The 22,440-nt window shown below is 36.6% G+C and overlaps 1 protein-coding gene across 2 annotated transcripts in view; it reads right to left on the reverse strand.

Annotated features, from left to right (window-relative positions):
- The window catches only part of ssh (Protein phosphatase Slingshot), a 91,865-nt gene that overhangs the window by 67,329 nt on the left and 2,096 nt on the right, over positions 1-22,440 (reverse strand). Inside the window, exon 2 of one of the 2 annotated variants that reach the window (XM_066732144.1) lies at positions 16,737-16,792. In XM_066732144.1, the coding sequence (XP_066588241.1) occupies positions 16,737-16,792 (56 nt within the window). Of the gene's footprint in view, positions 1-6,164; positions 6,905-16,736; positions 16,793-22,440 lie in introns of those variants that run through there. The other variant, XM_066732145.1, reaches the window with a different exon arrangement.

Here is a 22,440-nt window from a genome sequence, read left to right on the forward strand (position 1 = left end):
GCATCCATCAAGAAAGTCCCTGCGATGACAATGACATAGTTTTCCGAAAGCAGCGGTAATGATAATTGGCCGCAGCCACTGAAAACTGGTAAGATTGCTGGAAAAGAGGGTCAACCGTGTGTAAAGTTGCTTTGACCCGACGCGACCCGACGCTGCTGTTGCTCGAGTAGGATCCGTTTGGCGGTCAACCACGTATCTCTTCTTATTGTATATACACCGACACAACAATTTGTACCTTTCTTCTTCCATTTTCCCCCGCGGAACACGGCGCAATTGTGCGATGCTTGGTTGACTTGAAAAAATACGAGCCTTTTTCAATTATAACTTTCTTCGTAGTGCATACGTGTATACTCCTATACTAAATTATATAATTATGTATAGAAACTGACGTAAGATTAGAACTCGACGTCGTATTACACGGAGTGTAGGAGAGAAGATATACGTTAATTGAGTCGCTGTTTGAAAAAACGCGTATCAAATTCCGCAAACATTGCAGAACGACATAAAACTCGAGATGAAACTTTATTTTGCGTTATATATACTTTATGCTTACCGCGCGTAAATTATTAGCTTCTGTTTGCGACGAGCGAAGAATAAAAGAGTTGAGAAAGAGAATAATTTTAAAAGTAATTGGATTAAAACTCGGCAGCCGAGAGAATATTTTTTGCCTAGCTATATATATATATATATTTATATATTACAATTGACGAAGATAATTAATTTAATCGTAAAGGGCAATATTAAGGGATTATTGCTTTTTCCACGCTTTCGCAGAGTATAATATATAATGACAAACCCCGTCGTATGGATTTTGCATGAGATTTCACGGTGGAGGGAGGAGCGTCATCCCCTTACGACCAAAGGACAAAAAAGAAGCAAAAAGCGAGAGTATCGGCAAATGGGTGGGTATAGCTTTCGAACAAAAATTGAACGTTGGGGCTGTGGATGAAAAGGAAAATCATGTTTCACAGCGTACTTGTATCACTGAACTTATCGAGATACGCCCTCCTAATGCAGCTCGTATATTGTCCGAAGACCTTATCGCTTGTTTCGGGCTGTTGGTGATTTTCTAGCACGTGACCCAATCTATTGTTTCTTTCGAATCTCTCTCTTTGAAAGAAACCCGATGGTAACCCTAAATCTATGTTGGATTAAAATAAATCGTCTGTAGTCAGCTCTCATGGGGAAACCAAAAACATTTGAATGATTAAAAAATGATTTCCATGTTTAATAATTCTTTAATTCATAAAAAAAATAAAAACGTCAAAATAACTGTACACAAGTTTGTTCGTATAGAGGAAGAGTAGCTTTAATTCGAATAGCTCGTAGCAAGCAGCAAATAAAGCACGAGTCGCAGGTTCGATTGCAGGGTAGCTCCAACGGATTCGAGTCCGATGACGTATCGATCGAACTAGTCGCGCCAGGTTGGCTAGCTCGGCACCAGGAAGTTGTAAGTGTACGGCGAGCATAGCACGAGATTACTGCACGATTTCCATAGGGTAAACATAAAATGCTCTCAAGGTAATTACACTCTCATTTGCTTTTATCAGATTTTGCATTTCGCAGCCCTGTGTGCCAAGGATATACCTGTTCCCTCAATATCCCTATCCAATCGCGCATCTACATTGGCTGCTGTGCTCGTATTTTTATCTAACCGATTAATTGCCCTTGAACAACTTTCCATCCAACTCGTCGATAGTGCAAATCTCGTAGAATTTCGCAGCTAACGCTGTGTAGCTCGTTAAAATAATAATACTTATACTGCAATTGTGTAGAGAAATCAGAGTAAGATAACGGATTACTGGAAACTCTGGTAAAAATTAATTCAAAGAGAGAGAGAGAGAAATGATTTGGAATTGGCTGAATGATTTCTACGATCGAACGAATTATTTTTCTCTGGATGTTTGCAAGAAGCATTGCATCATCGCAATCATCTAGAATATCGACACGAGAGCAGGTACAACTATAGAATCGATTATGGTCCCTTATAGTTTATCCCTGTTTATCATGACTCTGCTAGACTTTCCCGTGTTGTGAGTTGCGTTTCCAAGCAACACCGCGCATTGCTACACAATTCGAGAGAGAAACGATCATCGGCCATGACTAGCAGCAGCAACGGTGTAGTTTCCAGCGATATTTTTCAATGAAATCAGAGGCCAAAGTGCCATTCGTCCAATGACAAAATAGAAACGTTGAAATGATTGCGGGGATCGAAGCCGGACAACTTTCTCTCCGGTAAATTCTTGTAAAAAAAATATCGCGGTAAAAAAGTGGAATCCGTGAGAATTTGCTCGCTATCGATTCAGCCAATAGGAGCTAGGCGTTTTCTCGCGGTAAAATTGACCAATATTTGAATAAAATGGAACAATCGCGCGGGGCTTCGAGGCTGCACGAACGATGGACAAAAATATACGGCAGGAGAGTGGAGGAGTATAATTTAAGCGAAGCGGAGCGTGCACGTCGTCACCGCGGAAACTCGCCCAGGAAATTGCTTGAAACTCCAAAGTAGCACCGACCTCTTCAGCCGAGGTCAACGGTACTCGGGCGCTCTCAAATTATCCGCCAATCTTCTAAACTCGCCGAACAATTTCTCGCTAATTTACGCTGAAAATCAATAGCGAGATTGTCATTTTCTTGCGTCGTACGTCAAGTTCCTGCGTGTGTACATACACACGCGTGTTTCAGCATTCGACCTTTTAGTGCAAATAGATTGGTCAAAGGGTAAAAGTGGAAAAAAATGAAACAAACATGCTAATAATTCGTTTAGAAGAAACGTCATTTATCAAATTATCGACAGGACAGAGCAAATTGATATATATATATATATATATACCCCTAAATGAACAACTCCATAATAAGATGAATCATTTCTGAAAATAAAACTCTATCACAGATCTGTAAGATACAGAACCTGCGCAGATGTTTTCATCGCGGTGCACACATCAGGCATAGAAATTTTAATTACGGAATGAGAGGCTAGGTAGCATGCTATAATCTTGTCAGATTATGTATTGATTATTATATCTCGATAGCTGTGGCTCTACGAGAAGCAATTTTCAATGGCTCACTGCTTCCAATCGATATACCTTCGTAATTACCTCAGGAACGAAAATTATCTTCGAAAAATTCATAATTGATATGAAATTGACAATAAATCTGTGTAATTAATCAAAGCTATTGCATATAAATTGAAATGGCTAATGACAGCTGCTAGTTATGCAAATTGCATTATTTAACTTTTAATGCATAACGCATCAAGTGCATATAGTTTAAAGGGAACGTGTAACATAATTATTAAACGTAGTAAAAAAATTACCTGAAATCTTTTACGAATCAATGAATTAAGTAGAATACTTTGGCAAAGCATGGGGTCTTAAAATGACAATCTACGTTATAGTAGCTCATAAATAATTTATATCGATACATTCGTTTGAATAAAAAATCAATTTTTATAGCAACAGAATAATAACTTTGTATACGTGGCCTAACAAATACACTGTTTTAGTTCGTACAAGGCTTAATTTGAACTTCTTACCGCTTACTTATTTCTTAATAACAGCATATAAATTATCCAAATCATTTTTCTTCGAGTTTAAAGCGATAACCTTAAAATTATACTTCGTGGAATGTTTATTTTGGTTTTTCAGTTTCAACGTATAAATTTTAATATCGTGTGCGAAGGGTGTATTCTAATGGAAAAATTGGAATAGCGAGTGAGAATCTGTAGGTTTTTCGTCACTCCTCCTTCAGGATAAGAGGGGGGAGTGGTCGAAGCACGCAGCTGTTGTCGTGCAGTCAGCTGACGCGAGTAAAAGCCAACTTCGCGCACGTCGAGAAAATAATATTTATTTGCCTATACGTGAAACATCGAGGCGTTTCGTTCGTTTATAATAAAACATTTTTATTTTATTTGATAACATATATATATATAGCATGCTCGTATCGATGGTACAATTTGAAAATTTACACACTTTAGGTTTAAATTTGTTTCAAAGGGGAAGGACTCGTTTATTGAAAACAAATAAAAGTATATACACGTGCTTTTTGCAATTTTGAGAAAATTTGACTCGACAACATTGGAAAAGGTACTAATCGATATTTAATGCGCTGTGTGGCGCGGATGCTGGTTTTAGTAGTCCACTGGCCAGAGTAGAGGGAAACTTGCATGTACGCTAGGAAAAAAGAACAAAAGGATATGGATCTCGTCTGGCGACGAGGCAACGTTGCCAACTAGCATCCTTCCTTCCTTCCTTCCTCCTCTTTCTTCTCTTTCCTGCCTGCTGCCTGGCGCACTCCACGATTCGGAATATCGTTAACGGTCATATCAGCCGATGCTCCGTGAATTTCAAATTATTTTACCCCGTCCGAAACACAAATTTCCTTCCACCTATGATACCTCGTTATTCGCACCGTTACACATACATATATAAACTTTAATAATCGACTTTGTCCAGAATCTATTAATACATACTACTGCATAAATTTATTTATGACAGTTTTTCTTTAAAACTTATTTATACATATTTTAGTAAATTCAAAATACTTCAGAAATTGATGAAAAATTCGTATACTCAAGGATTGAAATAAACCCAACTGTACATCAACGAAATATGGTGTTATTGACGCATACACGCACAAAATAAAGTTAAAGAAAGACATTAAATGTATAGAGATAGAGCTCAACGAAGCGCTAGGTCATGCAATACAATTGTTTAATTCACCAAGTAATAATTACTCGTTATACATCGTGATGCAATGATAAAATTTCAACAGTGCACTTGCGAATGTTGACACTGGAGTAACGCGGTTGAAAATAACGCAAGTGTATTAAAATTCACGTGTGATTGTTTGGCCATGTTCGTGTGAATTCTACTGATCGTGGTGGAAGTTTGAATGGTATGGAAATAATTATTTTGAAGAAGTTACGCTAGGGAAGTAAGGGTCTCGGTGTATTTGCGTGGTGGATCGCTAATGTGTATTGGTGCGCCTAGTTGGTTGCCCGAGGGCGCGTATAAAACGAGTTTCTTCTGCGAATGCAATTTTCCGTGGATCATCAGTGAGAACGATTTACGCCGCGATGTGCAACTTTGTGACACGAAGGTAAACGGCCCGGGCTACGTTTACCCCTCCCCCCACCAAGATAATGAAAGTTTAACGACACACCAGCCAGTGGCATCAGCACGCAAAACGCTCTCCATCGACGAATCATTATAGATCCGTGTGCCGAATGGATCGATGCACGACGACACGCGAAAAACTGCTTCCCAAACCTTCCTTTCTTCTTCCCCTTTGATTCACCACTAAATGGCTCAACGTTATCTTGGCTGCGACATCATCGACAGAGTCACTGCACGTATTCACGGCAAACCATTCAACTAAATGCGAATTGCAAATTTTGTCGTGTAAACTGTTTCACGCATTCGAGTAAAGCTTCATTTATTTATTTTTCAATTTAATCGCAACTTTTAAAAATTTCATCTAAGTAGATCTTAATAGATGAAAAGTGAACAATTATTTTCTTGCCAGTGTTCTTGCGAGTTTTTATATAAGTTACCTTTAATTATTACATCATTTTGGAAATGTACAGTAGCAATGTTATTGTTACAAGAGTAAGATTGTTGGGGAATTACCGCTATGCATTGTAGGCAACACGCTTCCTGCGATTCACGCTATGTTAAATTTGAATGCGCAATATTTGAATGATCGGCAAGCTGAGAATCAGGTCGTTTTCTCGTTATAACATAACCTTCCTTGCGTCATACTTTGCCTCTTTGTGATTCAGTGTAAACTGTAAAAGTACAAAGCGATTGGCATTCAGCAGCAGTGCAGAATGTAAACACAGAAAACAAAGCAACGCGTAAGGTGCTTGTTGCCCTGCCACTCGGAGATGTCAAGTACAATCTCGTGCTTTATTATATTATAGTATGCTATAGAGTGAAAATTTATGGAGAGATGGGAAAAACAATGGTGGAGTTTAGTTATCGAGTTAATAAGATTTCTCTGTCGCAAAAAAGAACAAAAAGGAGCGAGCAGTGTCCAGTCTAATACCGCGACGAGCTCTGACTCACGAATGAAATTCCGGTTTACGGTACCGGTGCGGTGGCACTAGTGCTTTGTGTCAAGGTCGATCAAATCCACGGTTCCTTTTTCTTATAGACAAATACCTTATGTACTGAATATATCCATGCCTAGCGTCCTCGAGGAGGAATCCCGGATTCCGCATCGCGATATTCTCGAATACCATTAGGGAGAGAGCATCTGAGAGACACGCGTCCAATATAAATCACAGCACTCCAATCACTTTTTCCCCACTGAATTCACACCGGCCTCGGCAACATTCGTCACTTCCATCTAGCTTCGTAGAGTCGAACCAACGACCAGGGCTTCTTCAAATGGTCACGTGACTGCTACAAGCAGCAGCAAATGCCTCTTCTTTGTCGATAGGTACACCGTTCTGAGAGATCATGTCTGCCAGTTTTATATTGAAAACCCACAGTGCTGAAAAGTCATTGGATCGTTGCAGTCTCTACGTCGAACACCAGGAGGGTAAGTTAATGCCATTTCTCTACTGTGTAAACCGTTCTTATCCTTTTTCCCACTTTCAAGTTCAGCCTCGGTAAAAAGTACCAACTAATACGAGAAACTAAAAGGCTCCTCGAACCTGAAACGTGTAGTCTTGAATTATTATTGCGATCATCGGTAATTGGAGTGCGATTGCTTGATAGTTAAACGAGAAGTTTTCCTATTCACCAAACCACCACACGCGTCAAACTTGAAAGATATTCATTTGACGTTGTACTTGATAGCTTCGTACACTGTTATAATCTTGAGCTTGATACAGTGTGATCGTGTATCAACAAACTTCATCAATGATTGTTATTTACCATTTCCAGGATTTTGCTCAGATTTACACTAAACGATTCCAAGAACCACTGATAATCTTGGCAGTTCACAGTCTTCACATTTTTTTAAAGGAAACTGTGCTTCGTAGCTTCACGTGGTTCGAGTTAGTCTTGAAAAGAGATTGCTGGAAAGTGGATGATAAGTAACGAGATGGATAAATAGGATAAAAACGAATCCACGTGTTTTTCGTTGAGGAATGGGAATAGATGCACAGTGGATCTATTGTTGTTGTTAGATAAGTGCAGAGGATATTTTCAAATCGAAGAAGCCGCTTGGCATTTAAATCGACGAACACAGCGCGGCGTACGCGAGCAGCGAGACGACTAAAATGCGAGGCGATCCAAGCGCAGCACTGAGGCAAGCGGCACTCACGCTACACTAACATTCGACTAAACTAACTCACTCACCAACCAAGTTACCAGTTGTTACCCCACGGACTACACCAGCGCCCCAGCAGCAGCGCCAATCCAGCCGCCAGTCGCGTTCCCCCACTCTCTTCCATTCTATACGAGAGCGGGAAGGCGGGAACCGGGGTAGACCTAACCTAACTTAATTCCGCCCCGGCGAGCTAACCTAACCTGCGTCACGGTTCGTACACGTATTCGTTCGTCCAGTTCAGAGCGCGCTATGCTCGGTCGATCGAAGAGAAGAAAAGATTCGCTCGCTCGCTCGCCTTCACCAGTCACCACCACATCGGTACCATCGCCTTGTCGAGAAAGAGAAGAAAAACGACGACCACGGCAGGGATGGGGGAGAACGAATCTCTGCTCTGTATCACAGCACCATAACACATTTTCTCTAATCTCCGTGTTTCTTTACGGTGTTTGTTTACCAATATAGCACGAATATAACCTGTCTTTTGCCCGCTGACAGAATCTAATCACATTATTTTCATACATTGTCACTGGTTGAGGATTGAAACGTAAAATTTCTCCATAGATAATGAAATAATGAAGAGCCCAGTGGAATATGATGCAAAGAAAAATTAATATGCATGGTTCTGCTACTGGAATACAAAAGGACGTATGATACGCTGATGAGCACAAAGGTAAAGAGACCTTGGAGATTTTCTGTCATGCGTTTCACCCTCTAGACGTCATCGGTGTAAGGATTTCAGCTGTGTGTTTACACGTAGCATCCGAGACGCCAAGGTTTCTAGTTTCTACTACAATTGTACGATTCCCGCAATCATCCAAATATTTTGTAAATTCAAATATAAATTCTTAACTAAGACCTTACTGTCAATTTGATGTATGATTTAAATTAGAATTCTTTCAAAACCAGAGTTTCTGTATCTGAATAATATATTATTTTCCTTACCAATAAATAACGTTGTTGAAAGCTCCAAATCATTAGCTAGGTGTGGATTAGAGCTTTAGGGAATATGCATGATTTGCTGGAAGGGTGTGAATCTGAAGAGGCTTGAACGGAGGAGCAGCATCAGTCGGAAATTATTTGCAATCTACACGCCTCGACAACGCCAGACGATGGTTGACGAAAAATTTTTAACAGCTGTTGGACAACAAAGCCCGTTTAGTCCTCTCGTTAAGTCGACCGTACGAGTTTACTCTCGTCCAACCCGCTACCCCACGCTCCCTTAAATCTACTTAAAGAAGTCAAGCGAAAGATTCAACAAAAGTTTTCATCCATCCACTTGACAAAAGACGGCATTAGTGCGTATTTATGTATTATCAACGTCATCACAAATCATTAAGCTCATATTCATAAAGATTATTAGGTGAAACACAAGATTTGATAAATACAACATACATTATTGATGTTTTTATTGTTGAGAATAAAAAATGTGATAATATGATACTTAAAAAAAATACAGCTCGCCACAAACTAGAAAACTTATAGTTTATATAAACAGTAAAAGATACTAGAGTCGAAGGTTTGCGGTCTCCTGTGTAGCAGGAAAATGTGATTCATCGTCCTAATTTGTAAAATTCAATATTATACTATGATGCTATATATGCGCACATTTAATTCACACCTGTGCCTCTTTACTAACGAAGTTGCCTTAAATGATAGAGGGCATGAAATTAATAAGAACAAAACATAAAATCTTATTAAAACGCCGCAGAATAAATCTCAAAAATAAAAACTGTATAGTTATAAGTATAAGAAAAAGGAAGAAAAGATATTCATCAAAGTGGCTTAGAAATAACAAATAATGATTGTTTTTTCTTCGTTATACTCTGTGTAGCAGACCGGTACAAAATCTTTTGCTTCGCTTCTTCCTAACAATACAATCAGCAGCTAGATTAATGAAAAGTGGTCGTCCTAAAATAAGCGCATTTTAAAGAAAAATAGGTCAATAATAAAAACAGAGAATTAAACAATTTTTATAGAGAGTTTTTAATAATTATTCAATTTAGCAATAAGATGCACGTGGATTTATTACTTCGATTACTGAATTCACACTTATTTAACAATTACGAAAATCAGATTAAAAATTCAAGGACATGCAGTTTTTTCAACGTAGACTTCCTAAACATTGAAAATATTTTGCAAGGCTGTTCCTTTGTCAATTGACACACGAAACATTGTCTCACATTAACAGACTCGTGTCCGCAAAGACTGTTTACATTTCGCAAGTCTGTAAATGACATAAGTGCTAGTCGATCTTTTTGTCATATATAATTAATAAAATCCTATTAATGATTAAATGGGCAGACACAATTATAAATCATAAACTTTGACACGTTTGTTTGCACAGAATAGGTATTTCGCGCAAGCTTACGCGATTTTTAACGACTGCTCGTTTTGTTGAAATTTTGAGAGAAATCTGAAATAATAGCCGATGAATATTATTGCTGCAGAAGCAATATACTACAGTATATAGAGAAACGGTGCTATCGTGGTTAAATATAACTCGAGTAAGGCGGTTGAACGTCGGTTAAATCATGCTCGCGTAGTGCCTCGGAATAATTTTGACTGGGTGTTTTGCTTCAAGCAGTCATTTATCTTATCCAGAACTTTTGCCTGTTCAGTTTAAGTAGCAAAATTTGCCAGGAGTACACTTGCAAGAAAACCTACTCTCTCTCTCTCTCTCTCTCTCCCTCTTAAACGCTCATTGGATAATTCGAGCGTGTCCTCATTGCTATCCCAACTCTCAGAATTTGTATGAAATAAAATTGTCAAAAAACGCATTATCGCTATAATTACTAAGCGTAGTATCTATACATATATAGTGCCATAAAAAATAAACAGAGCATTTATTATTGAGAAGCAAACAAGTTAAAAAATGTATCTCGATGATCAATCGAAATTATGAGTGGTGCTTTCGTTCTTTTCCCTATTACACACTGCTACTACTTTCGTTATTATAGCGTATGCTCTTGGCTCGAGGCAACGAATGATTATTGTTAATTACAGATGTAACCGATTACTTTAGCAGCACGCATACGTAAGAATGGTGTATTTCCACTGGACTTTCACGCATTTCCGGTATGCCAGGCCGATGATACGCACACACAGGCAAGCCAGCGCATTTATTATTGCTTACTGCCATGTTCGTTTGTTCCTTTTTCTTACAGCTACTGTTTTCGTTTTTCTCCTCGACTATCTCGAGCGGACGTTCACCTTTCTGCATGATGCAGTTGCAGCTGCCACTGAAATTCTCCTCTCCGCACGCCGTTATCTGCCATTTGTCAATGAGCGAGCTTAATAGAATCCTATACCGAATTATCTTATCTTCCGTGCCGTTCGAGGTCAGCCTTTTCCTCCTCCATAGTTCAACAGTTCGCTCTCGACGCTATTTCAAAACAAACAATCGGACTTGTTCCAAATCATCCACAACCATTCTTATCTCTTTCGACGTAAACTCGTCGTCATCTCTGTAGACATGGACTATCCAATGTCAAATTAATTTCGCGTCTTTATTGTAATCCTTGGGATTTTTGCAAAAATAATATAAATACTTTGATATTGTGAGATTTATTTCATCGCATTCTTGCTTCGATTTAAAATTAATTTGGATAAATGGATGTTTTAAAATTTAAGAGCTATTTTAAGTAAGAAAATTTGAAAAAGACTCATAGTGGGTTCTCAGGTGAATAAGAAAAATTGTTGCATTAATATATTGCCACAGTATCTCACGTATGCTTTCACTCATCTATACCAAAGTTTTTTTTTCCTCAATATGAAGCACAGCCTCCTTCGAGATTCACGTTGGGCGTCTGAGAGTTTTTGCAGAAAGAAAACTATACCGATATGCTGATATAAATAACAGTTTTAACTTTTCTTTGTTATCAAACAGACTTCTTATCACACGCCTGGGAATACATCCCACACGTTGCAATAATTTCCTCGGTAGCCACAAAGAATATACACCATGCGCACGTTTTTCCTATTAGAGGAAATTGTTGATTTGTTTCAATGAAGGTTTCTCGTTAAAAAAAAAACAGAACAAAACAAAAAAAGAGTTAGAGCTACTTACAAAATAGAGAGTGTGTCGAGTAATAAAGCTGAATATCTTTAAAATGATCTTGATATTCTCGTGTAGTGGATCCGGATATGATAACGGTAAAAAGATACACGAAGAGAAAAGTTGAAGAGGTGAGTCAGAGCATTGGAGACTTTCAGGTGGCGATTGAGTGGCGCGTCCTCCCGTTTTTTCTAATCGAATGCAGGGTGTGTGCCAGCGAGAGGGGGATGAGAGCTGCAGCTCGCCATACCAATATAATTATTTTCATCACGAACGAAACTCGATGCCTGTCACTGCACATATCTCATTTCTTGCCAGCTTGCGTAACTACTTTTTACATAAATGCAGCAGTAAATTGTATACCCGACATTCAAATGCTTCCTTGCTTCTTAATTGGCCTTATTATATATTTTCTTTTCCTTATTTTCCGTAAAATCACACGATATTTCAACCTTTTTCTCTCCTCTTCCAAATCTCTTCTTATTGCAATATTCAATCGTCCTTTGTTTCAATTATACATAGTCATGTTTTTCTTGCAATAATTGAATTTTTCTATTTGGAACTCGCAAATATCGATTAAAATTCATTCATCCACTTTCTGCATACTCATCTGATTTTCGGAATTCGAATTTCAAGATAGAAAGGGTATAGTTCATTTTTTCTTCAGTCTCCAAGCGAGGCTGCAGCAATGCACGATGCAGAAGAGGAGAAACGGGAGCGAATGAGGCAAAAGAGGGATAAAGAGTGGATATGCGTGACAGACTGACCGTCGTTGTTGACGAAGACGCCCGTTTCGCATGAATTATTTAACAGCCATGGGCCATTCTGTGTGTAACGAGCCTTCGCGTCCGCGCACAATCGGTAGCTCAACCTCAACCGTGGTCCTCTTTCTGCGAATGTCTTCCTGAACCATCGACTTATACGAACAATCAGTATCCCGGGCCTCAAACCATCGACCAAAAAAGATGCACGAATTTATTTTAATTTTGATAATCAAAAATTGCAAAAATACACATTTTTTTATAAATATACAAGTAGCTACAAAATATTAGCTAAATTACCTGGAACGTTAATTTTACGACGAGCTTCAATCCTCTCGTAACGACTACTTACCTTCTATGTTTTGAAAAATACCACAAAAGAGGTAAACTGAAAAATTTCTTTGTGAATCATACAGCAGCACGCCTACGCTGTAAAACACAAACGTGTTCCGTGTATAATCGACTCGCTTGTAAAGCCAACAAATTGAGGAAACGATCGATCCAACTTGAAACACTCGCCATTGTTTCTTATTCTTAGCCAAGTACAACAAAGTCCTGATGACAATAGCTGTGTACAATATACGATAAAGCATCTCGACAACGTTTGATAATTGAAAATGCTATATAAAATTACTAAAACGACGAATATCGATTTCAACGATAAATTGTGAATTTCGTATGGACTTAAAAATTCCCATCATACATTACAATTTATTTACGTACGAGAAGTAACATCTTGCAGGACGTCGGTTAACGCGTTTCGGAGCGCGAACAGCTTGAAATCGGACAAGGTTATTTATTATCGGAATATAGTCATTGTTCTCATCCTCTCCTAAATTACACGACTAAAATTTAGTTGACGGCTAGCCTTGATAGAGCTTAAATCGAAACTGCCTCTTGGATCCGTCAGTTATTATCTGATCGACTGACAACACAAGGAAACGACGCTCACCTTTCTCTAATCGAAATCATTCAGAATGCTAATAAACCATGCGGAAGGATCTCCCACTGTTTATCACTTATAATCTTTATTAAATTAATTTGAAGTTTATGAGTAAGTATATAAGTTTGCATGTGTGAATAATCTGTACAAAGAAGAAGAGTATAGGATTTTGTTGAAAAATTCACGAGATTTTTTATGTCTTGGGAATAAGGATGAAGGAGGAGGTGCACCTGACGGTCGAGCGGGCGACTTTTCCAAAGATGCATTTCTTATCGCGAGTTCAATTATAGGCAATCGTTCCCACGATAATGATCTTGCGAAATACAAAAGATCGGAGCGATAGGCTGGAATACTGGTGTGCTCTTGGGGGTCCAAGGCCGGCCCTTAGAGCTCATTTACATATTCCATTCGATCGAATCTTATAAGCGGCTGCGATGAAAGAGCTCGTTAATCAGCCATTATCTACGCTACTTTTCCTCTCCAAACTTCGCAAACTAAAAGTACGTCCTTACCCCCGACCGAATACCTTGTATTAATGCGCCAACAAAGAAAATCAACAATTTCTGTCCACCTTGTACGAGGATGTATCCTCCTGTTGTGTGTCCATGTACTCTTTTAAGGCAATATCATAATAATTTCCTCAGTTTTCTCTACGGTCGAAATTGCCACGAAAATATCAGTGCTAAAGCCGTTCCATTGCCACATGATTATATATCATATACTTGTAAGAATTATTAAAAAAAAAAAATTTTTTTTCATGCGAGTTGTATATAGTATCCTTTAGGCTATTTTTCAGCTTCATCGTTCCTACTATATTAACATGCTGATCTGGTAATTATTATTCCTCGAGATTTTACTAGTTTTTTTTTTTTTAACAATATTTACAAAAGGCTAATAATTCTGTTCAAAGTAAAGAACCAGAAAAAAACCTTATCGTCTAGACTATATCGTTACTGTAATTATACGCACGACATATTTCTCTTAAAACGACGAATATTCCTTTTAGCTATAAACCAACTAGAAAGTTTCAATAAACTCGTAATTTTTCTCCATTTTACGCTCGGCTATCAATTTAATCAATATTATATATATATATAACATTATTCTGACATAATTGTATATATATGTTATCCAGAATTGTTTCTAACGCAATTCACAAATAATAACATTGTCCAAGGCGTTATTATTATTTACAAGCTGTAAGATACACTAGAAATATTAACTTATATCGCGAAAGAGTTTATTTCCCTTAATGCAGGTATAATGAAGCTGCTCTTTAGCGATCAAGCTCGAAGCAGCTTCGAGCTACAACTAACCAAGGCATATAACGATACTTTCGACATGATATATTCGTCCTTATTTAAATCGCTCGGTAAATACGAAACTTGATTTATGCAGCAGCTCATGCAAATGCTTATGGGATCCCCAGTGCATTACTACTACACTGTGTTATAAGCACTTCGATACCAAGAGTCAGAAACTTGCAAGCAATCAGGCTACAAACGCTAAGATTTATACGATAAATCTTGGAGCAATGACTCGCTCGACGCAATAAATTGCCAATGAAAAAATTCTCAATGCCGTCTAGCCAAGTCTAATTATCGTGGCCATAAATGCTCTCTACACATTTCTCCCTTAGCTGTAACCATTTACCAAATATGCTAATCGTCTTTGTATAGCGAAGAAAAGAACGAAAATCGCTTTCGTTTTTTCTGTAGAAAAAAATATTTCGTGTTTTTTTACCAGATGATAATGATCAATCTTTGCACGAACAAGAATATAAGAGGAAAATTCTTCTTGAGAAAGAGTCTCAGTATCATTTGATTGTCACGTGCTTGTTATATCGTTCATTATATGTATATATATATACACATTTGTGTACTTACCTTAGAAGCATCTTGCTTGCGATAATCGTCAACAAGAAAATTCAATGCATAATTATAACAAAGTACCTTATGCATGGTTAATTATGAACAACGAGGAGAATAATTTTAAAACGACACGAAATTATTTGTTGACTACGCGTTTCACAGGTGACTTCGTTTACCTGCACGAGATTATTGCGATCAAGCAGACTATATTTGGTTATGTAATAAAACAGGATTTATTTACAGTATTTTTTTATTCATAGAAAAAGAAGGAATTGCACACACATGAATGGTAAAAAATGAAGCAGCTCGTTAGCAAAGAAAAATAATATCGAAAGAGGAAGAAGTTATCTAATTACAGTTTAGCAGAGGAAATAACTATTTTCCCAATTGGATTCCGATCCACCCTAGCATAAGGTACCTGTTTCTGGTGTACTTTCCCGTTCCGACTGACCTATCGTCAATTTAGACATCGACCGCAAACTCATTAATGTCCATCACGAAGCAATCCCAGCTTTATCCTTTGATCTACTCTTATTCTCATCTTTCGACTCATCTCGGCATTACCTCCACTACATACTCACTTTTACCTAATCTCGATGATAATCTTAACGGATGATTGGCTTTTAGCATACGCGCAAAAAAAAATAGTCTAGCTTTTAGCCGAACCACTTAGATAGCTTAATAATTTTTGTAGTATACTGTACGTAATACGCAAATAAGCTTTCAACGCGGTACAAGCTACTCCATCCGGATACGCCCAGGAAGTGTTAATGCTTTCCTCTCAGAAGTTAATTCACAGTTTATTTTCGGTAAATTTGTACAGTTATGCAAAGTTTCATGAATATCGATGATGCATGAGCATAAAATCTTTTTGTCGGCATACATATGAAATTTTCTTTTTATTCAAGTAAATAACACTGTGAGTATGCGTCTTTTGAGACATTTATTTAGTTTTTGTAATAAAACACTGAATAAATCAAATCAAATTTAATCTATTAATTTCAAGTGTTTGATATTATGTAGAGATATAAGTTATTAATATGGAATAAATATTCATTAAGATCAAGTGAAATATATTTTGTTCTTAGCATAAATAAGGTTTTCACGAAATATCCTTTCAACATAAATTATGCATAACGAATAAATTTCAGTAGATTCTCCGAGAGTTCGATCACTTTCGTTCAGCGACGTGTTGCAGTTTCCCTCCATAAATTCATTACGACGGATCGACAAAATATAATCCAACTTCAATTTAACGAAAAGTGATTAAAAATCACAGTCGACTCGACAAAAACTTGTAAAAATTTATACAATACCTATTATCGTTCGGCGAATTTTCCGGTTCAACGAAGTTTTCTCACTTCCGGCTCAGAATGACTGAGGAACGTAACTTTAGTCAGCGTTAGAGTGTGCTGTTGCGCAAAATCGTAGAAAGTCGAACAATTAAAACGCGAGGCCTATACGAAGATGGCATGAGGAAAAGAGTCGCGGTATTACTTCCTGAGAGATGCACACAGCACGAAGAACGCGTGACTGTTTGCGTTGTCAGTTTACTCAAGGAAGCTCCAAGGGAAATCATTTTCTCCCGCAGCCTGATTCAATTACTGCATAACGAAGAAAGCAGAAGGCCTGGAGCTACGCCGCGCGGGAAATGCGAAAGATAACTCGATTTTTTCCCACTGATTAAACTGATTTCCTCTATATGGAAAACACAAGGTTGAAGCTATCAACTATGGGGACAAAGAGAGGAATCGAAACAATTAATTTTCTATGAAAAAATATGCTATGTATAGTATAACAAGTATTAAAATTGGCTTCCATCCTACCTTTTACAGCTTCTCGCAGCATCGTCATCGTCCGCAGGTGCACCAGCGCCTGAATCCTGAAACAAAGAATTTATGGATAAAAAAAACTCTGTATATATACATACGTGTAGACATTTAAATGCCTCGAAAACGAGCGTTTGGAGTGTCTAGGAGCACAGAAGTGGGTACGTGAGTCTAGCGAGAGTGCGAATAGATGCAACATAGCTGAAAGGGGAAGCCTCAAAATCAATAGACTAGGCAAAGCACCCTTTCTCTGGTCGCGATAGAAAAATGCCGGTACCCTCTCAGGCCCTTCGACAAACGAAAGTGCATATTTTGTGGAGCAGAACGCGTTCGGAATATGCAAAGTGACGAGGGTGGCTGATTGTATACCCTTTCCCAAAACCATAAGCTTCCTCCCCATAGGACTATGAGCCGTGTAGCTTATACTTAGTCATCCCTAGGATTCCATCCATGTGGTTTCCTATCGAAACCTCCTCTGCCTTATTCCGAGATATGCCCTGGGGATACACCGTGCAGCAGCAGAAATTATTATAGCCTTAATATGTATTTAAGACTGCGCGAAACTGGTAAGTAGAGTTTCATCGTATGCACCCTTTCCTAAACTGGATTATACCGGGATATACCTTCCCGTTCAACCCTTTCACATTAATCCAACTTGTAAAAGCTCCTACATTCGTCCAAATGTTTTTCAATTAGAGAATCGAACAGTTGTGTGTAAAATAGTAGAGAATTGGCACACGTGTACAGAGAGAAGTAGAGCTTTAAAGATTAGAATGATTTATTATTCGATATCGTTGTATATCGATCAGTCTTATTGCCATTAGCAGTTGTCAATAAAGGAGCTCCCCCCTATGTCACTATATATATAAGTAAGTAAAGCACCAGTAGATAAGCAGTTATCCTTAATTGATACGAGTTGGAAAAAGCACGAGATCATGATATATAGTAGATTCTATCAAAGTGGTCGTCGAAGATCAATTGCAGAGACTGGTACAAGTGGTCCAATAGAGGGTTACGAGTTGCAAGTAAGCGTGATAAAGAAGGATCTTCAATGACGTAACAAGGGGATCGGGCCAAGCAGGAAGATGGGGCTCGTACCCCGATGTTTCTGCGAGGGAACCACACCCAACTTTCCATTCTCTTGTCCAGAGAGTAATCTATCATCTCCTTTATCAAGCACGTACCCTATAACTTCTATTAGCTCCCTCCGATTCTATAATTAGCAACCTACATGACACACTAGCAACTCGAAAAGCATTCAAACTCCTGCGTAATTCGTTTTTCTTTGCTAATAGAATATTTTCATTTTAATCCTCATTTTAATGTCATTTGTTATTTGGGATAGAAGAACTGTGAAAGACACGTGACATTTAGATTGACGGTTTTAAAAAGGAATTGGTACATCAGTTTTCAGCAGAATATTCCTGCATTTTTAGGAGGATTCTTTGCAGAAGATTCGGGAATCGTAGTAGTTGAGAAACAGGCGTAGTAGTGAAATTTATCGCGCGAATGCATAAAATAGCACGAGCTATTAGCGGTAGGAGCAATTTTCCAGCGCTTTGGCCAAAAATAGAGTCTTTCATTTGGTGAAAAGAAGATTGCGAGGAGAATCAGTGGCCGAGGCGCATCTTTTTTTAATTGCGGCTTTCAGGGCGAACAAAATGCTCGCATAGCAATAAGTAGATGCCACGTTGGCCTTTCAAGAGATTCCAATCCAAGTCCTTCGAGAAAGACTCTTTATTTGCACATTCGGCCAATTAAATCTACACTTACCATGACTGAAATTTTACATAAACTCTACTTTTTATTGCCTTGCTTATAAACTTTTGAGTGCAGTAAACGTGGTATAAATAAACCTTTGTTATTATAATGTTTGTAATAAGAAAAGGATAGGCACGAAAAATATTTCATATAAATTTTTTTATTAATTGCAATTAAAGCTCGCGTGGTGAATGATTAATATGTTGTTGCAACATAGTGTAATTAGAGAAAATGCATAATAATAGGATTTAATCCTTATAATTGAAATAGGAAATTTTTGCAATGCTTATATTTGTTAAGATTAATAAAAAATTATATGGATAAGCGTACAGCAACCATTACTAAGAGATCTTTGTTTAGCAGTATTATCTTTCGTCTCTACATCATAGTATTTCATAAATGAAGACAATTTTTTTGAGCCATCCTGTAGAAACTAAGCTATTAACTGCATCCTTAAAATCCTTTAACCAATACATGGCAACGTTTGGTATATCGTGTAAATTATTAGTCCTATCCTATAGATCCTTTTAATAATCCCCCTCTTAAATCAATGAATATATTACCTACATTATTTTCATTAGACAATATTCACGAGTTTTGTGTAACTATATATATGAATCTTTATTAAACTTGATACGACAAAAAATTCCAAAATTAAATAACCAAATTTACTAACATATTTAGTAAAATTTTTTAATAACTATATATAGAATATGATAAAATTTGATATAATAATGTATATTGGAGTACGATAAACATAGGCTTAATACGAGAATTACTTAAGATCGTTAAGAGCAAAAGCAAAAGACACAAAACCACAAAAAAGAAAAAAAAGGTAGAAAAAGTAGCGAGAACATTTTGCATGTACGATTATGTCACTTGACCTTTGCAAAGGCCAACGATTTTACCACTTGTGCTTCGCGTATCTTAAGTAGCTATAAGAAACCGCATAATGAGACAGTATTTTCACTGGATCCTTAAAATTAAGATGATTATAAAGATAAGCCGTTGTATTCTCTATTTTCTCTTCCTCCCTTTCCATACAATGAAAAATAAATATTATATAAAGTTAGCAATAATTACGTATAAATAATATACCAACCAGCAACTCATCTATTATCATTATCATTATTAGTATTATTGTGCGTAATTTATTTTATCTCACTACAGTCCTTGAGTTCCTGAATAGACATACTGTTAAGTAAATCGTACAAAGCCCAGTGGAGAACCGAAAAGTCTGTTGTTTAATATTGTAAATAAATTTCTCCTCATAAATTTTGTAACACCATAGAATTACTCTGTTACTTAATTACTAGTTTACATTTCGTCGAGAGAAATAATGTGAGAATGCGAAGAAACGATGCTTGAAATGTCACGACATTTCGCGTTTACTTTCTTGTTTAGTGACTCCGCTACTATCCATTGTTGTTTGATCCATAATTTCACCATTTCATTGTACACGAGTCTCAAATACTTCTGCGCGTCAACACTTTGATGAATAAGCTTCCCTTGTCTTCCTCCTTTGTATTGTTTACTTTCTCATTATTATTAAAATTCAATTATTTTACAAGGAAAAATATTCAAGCGCATAGAAGCGTTAAGTTTATTTTTTTATTGTTCACATGTATATAAAAATAAAAACTTTGCATATTACATTCGTGTAAACATTTGATTTAGCTGCGAGTACTAAGCACTTCCAGTCTCAGTGTTTGGATCAAGATGTTACTGCTTGATTATTGGTAAGAAGTAGGTGAACAGTGAAGAGTACTGCTTATGGCAAATCAAGATTAGTGGGTACTGAGAGGAAAGTCTGTTCGCTGCTACGTTTTACGTTTAGTAAGAATATACAATAAAAATTTATTAATGTACAGTGATGCTCACTGTGTCACTGTAATTTTAACGTTAACTTTATAAGTAAATAAGGTAATAGGCAGAGAAAAGTATACAGTGCAGAAACGATGTAGAGGGAAAAAAAATCTTGCCATTTGTTGTCTCACTGGAAATACATATATTCTACACATGGATGATGCATGGGAAATCTTCGTTCGCTGCCTAACATACTTACGATTATAGTTTCTTTTCTGTTTCTTCTTCTCGATATAATCATTTAAAAAAGTCAACGATAAAAGCAAGTTTTTATTATTATAATTTTATCTGTCCCATTATTATTATTATTGCAAGCCTCTATTAAAAAACTGATTTAACAAAAAACTTCATAATCGTAATAATTCTTATTTCCAAATAAATAAATCTTTAGAAATGGTATAGAATATTAAAAATAGAACAATTGCTCAATCTTATATATGTTTCATAATGAAAATGTTGAGAAAAGTAATTTCTTATTTACGTAAGCATTTTAATATAAGCTTAAAACAATACTAGTATTATTTAATCAGAAAGCATTTTTACCTTTACTAGTAGTACAACTACTTTTGCTAGCGTAACCGTCACGCAGGATGAAAGGGGTGGCTAAAGGCCCTTTTTATATATTCTATTTAGCATCTTTATATGTGATTTTATCTCTAAATTATGTTGAACATTGAATATCTATAATTATTATTATTTGCTATATACTAACCCTATTTTTTACCTTAATATTCGTTTCAATTTAACATTCGCTGTTGTTTTTTTTTTAATCTTTACTGCAGAATTCTTTTATTTCCTGTTGTTATGTAATGCATTATCTACTATTTAAAAGTCTTGGTTAATATTTGTTACGTCCTCCGATATTTCACCAGATAATTATTTTACCTGTGTAACCAGCTATACTCATTATATCATTATGAAACTAGATCTTTATCTGAAAGATTCCAATTTTTCGACGATATAATACGTTTTCACATTTTAAAACCTTCCTAAATTCTTTAAAACTTCCTGAAAACCTTAATCGATTGTATAATAGTTTAAACCGGATGTAAATATTATTTGAAAAATAATTGTATCAGGAATTTAAAAACACCAAGTTCAGTCATTGGAATATTCTATAGCTTTTTTATTCGATATATTATACAAAGCATCGATTAAATATATGAAATGTTAATATGGGTAATCCAATCCTTAATGAGATGAAAGAAAGAGGGAGTAGGGGTAGCAATTTAAAAATAAAACTTTCATAATTTTGATAAAGTTCCATTGAATTTAAAGTGTTATATTCAGGAAAATCCTATTCTTTTGCACGTGTTGATTAGTTCCTAAATTATTTATTAAGAGTTATTAAATAATACATGTATATTAATGTAAAGAATTCAATTATATCAATATTATATATATTTATACTACCAAAAGTTAAGGAAGACTACAAATATGTCATATGCTCCGGCGTCGTCGATCAAGCAGATAAATAACTTAAATAAGCCATAACGATCAGACAAATATCAATAAAATATCGATAAAAGAACAATCAGTTCATGTTCTCCACAATGAATTAATTTACTGACTGGCATTCCTAATAATAAAAATAATTACGTCGACCAAGTTGACTATTATGACTTCTTTAATTATACCTATTATACAATACTGGGATTAGTTCAAAACATTCATTGTTAAACCAATATTAAATCGAACAAGAGAGACTAAGATAATTCATCCAATTCACCATAAGGATTCTTTGAAAAATTTCGTTGGGGTGATATATTTATTGCTTTACATCAAACTAATTGTTAGAATGGATTAAAAACACATTCTACTGAATATTTTGTTTAATTCTTCCTCTTACTTTTGCAATGACTTTTTCGCGAAGCTGCGTGACTCGCGTACCACACGTTTTTTTTCTTCCACGAAATCTTCCATCTTCGTTCCAAAGTGTGTTAGTACTAGGCCATGGCGAGGATGGTTTAGTCGCAGACAACGGTGGTAATCCATAAAGCAGATCACTCTTTTGCTTTAACAAAATCATCTTCGAGTTTTGCCCACTTTTAACGAGCGTCGAACATTATTCAAA

Source organism: Prorops nasuta, unplaced genomic scaffold, assembly GCF_024137725.1.
Source record: "Prorops nasuta isolate Cenicafe-Biocafe unplaced genomic scaffold, Cenicafe_Pnas_1.2 PNAS00009, whole genome shotgun sequence".
Classification (NCBI taxonomy): Eukaryota; Metazoa; Arthropoda; class Insecta; order Hymenoptera; family Bethylidae; genus Prorops; species Prorops nasuta.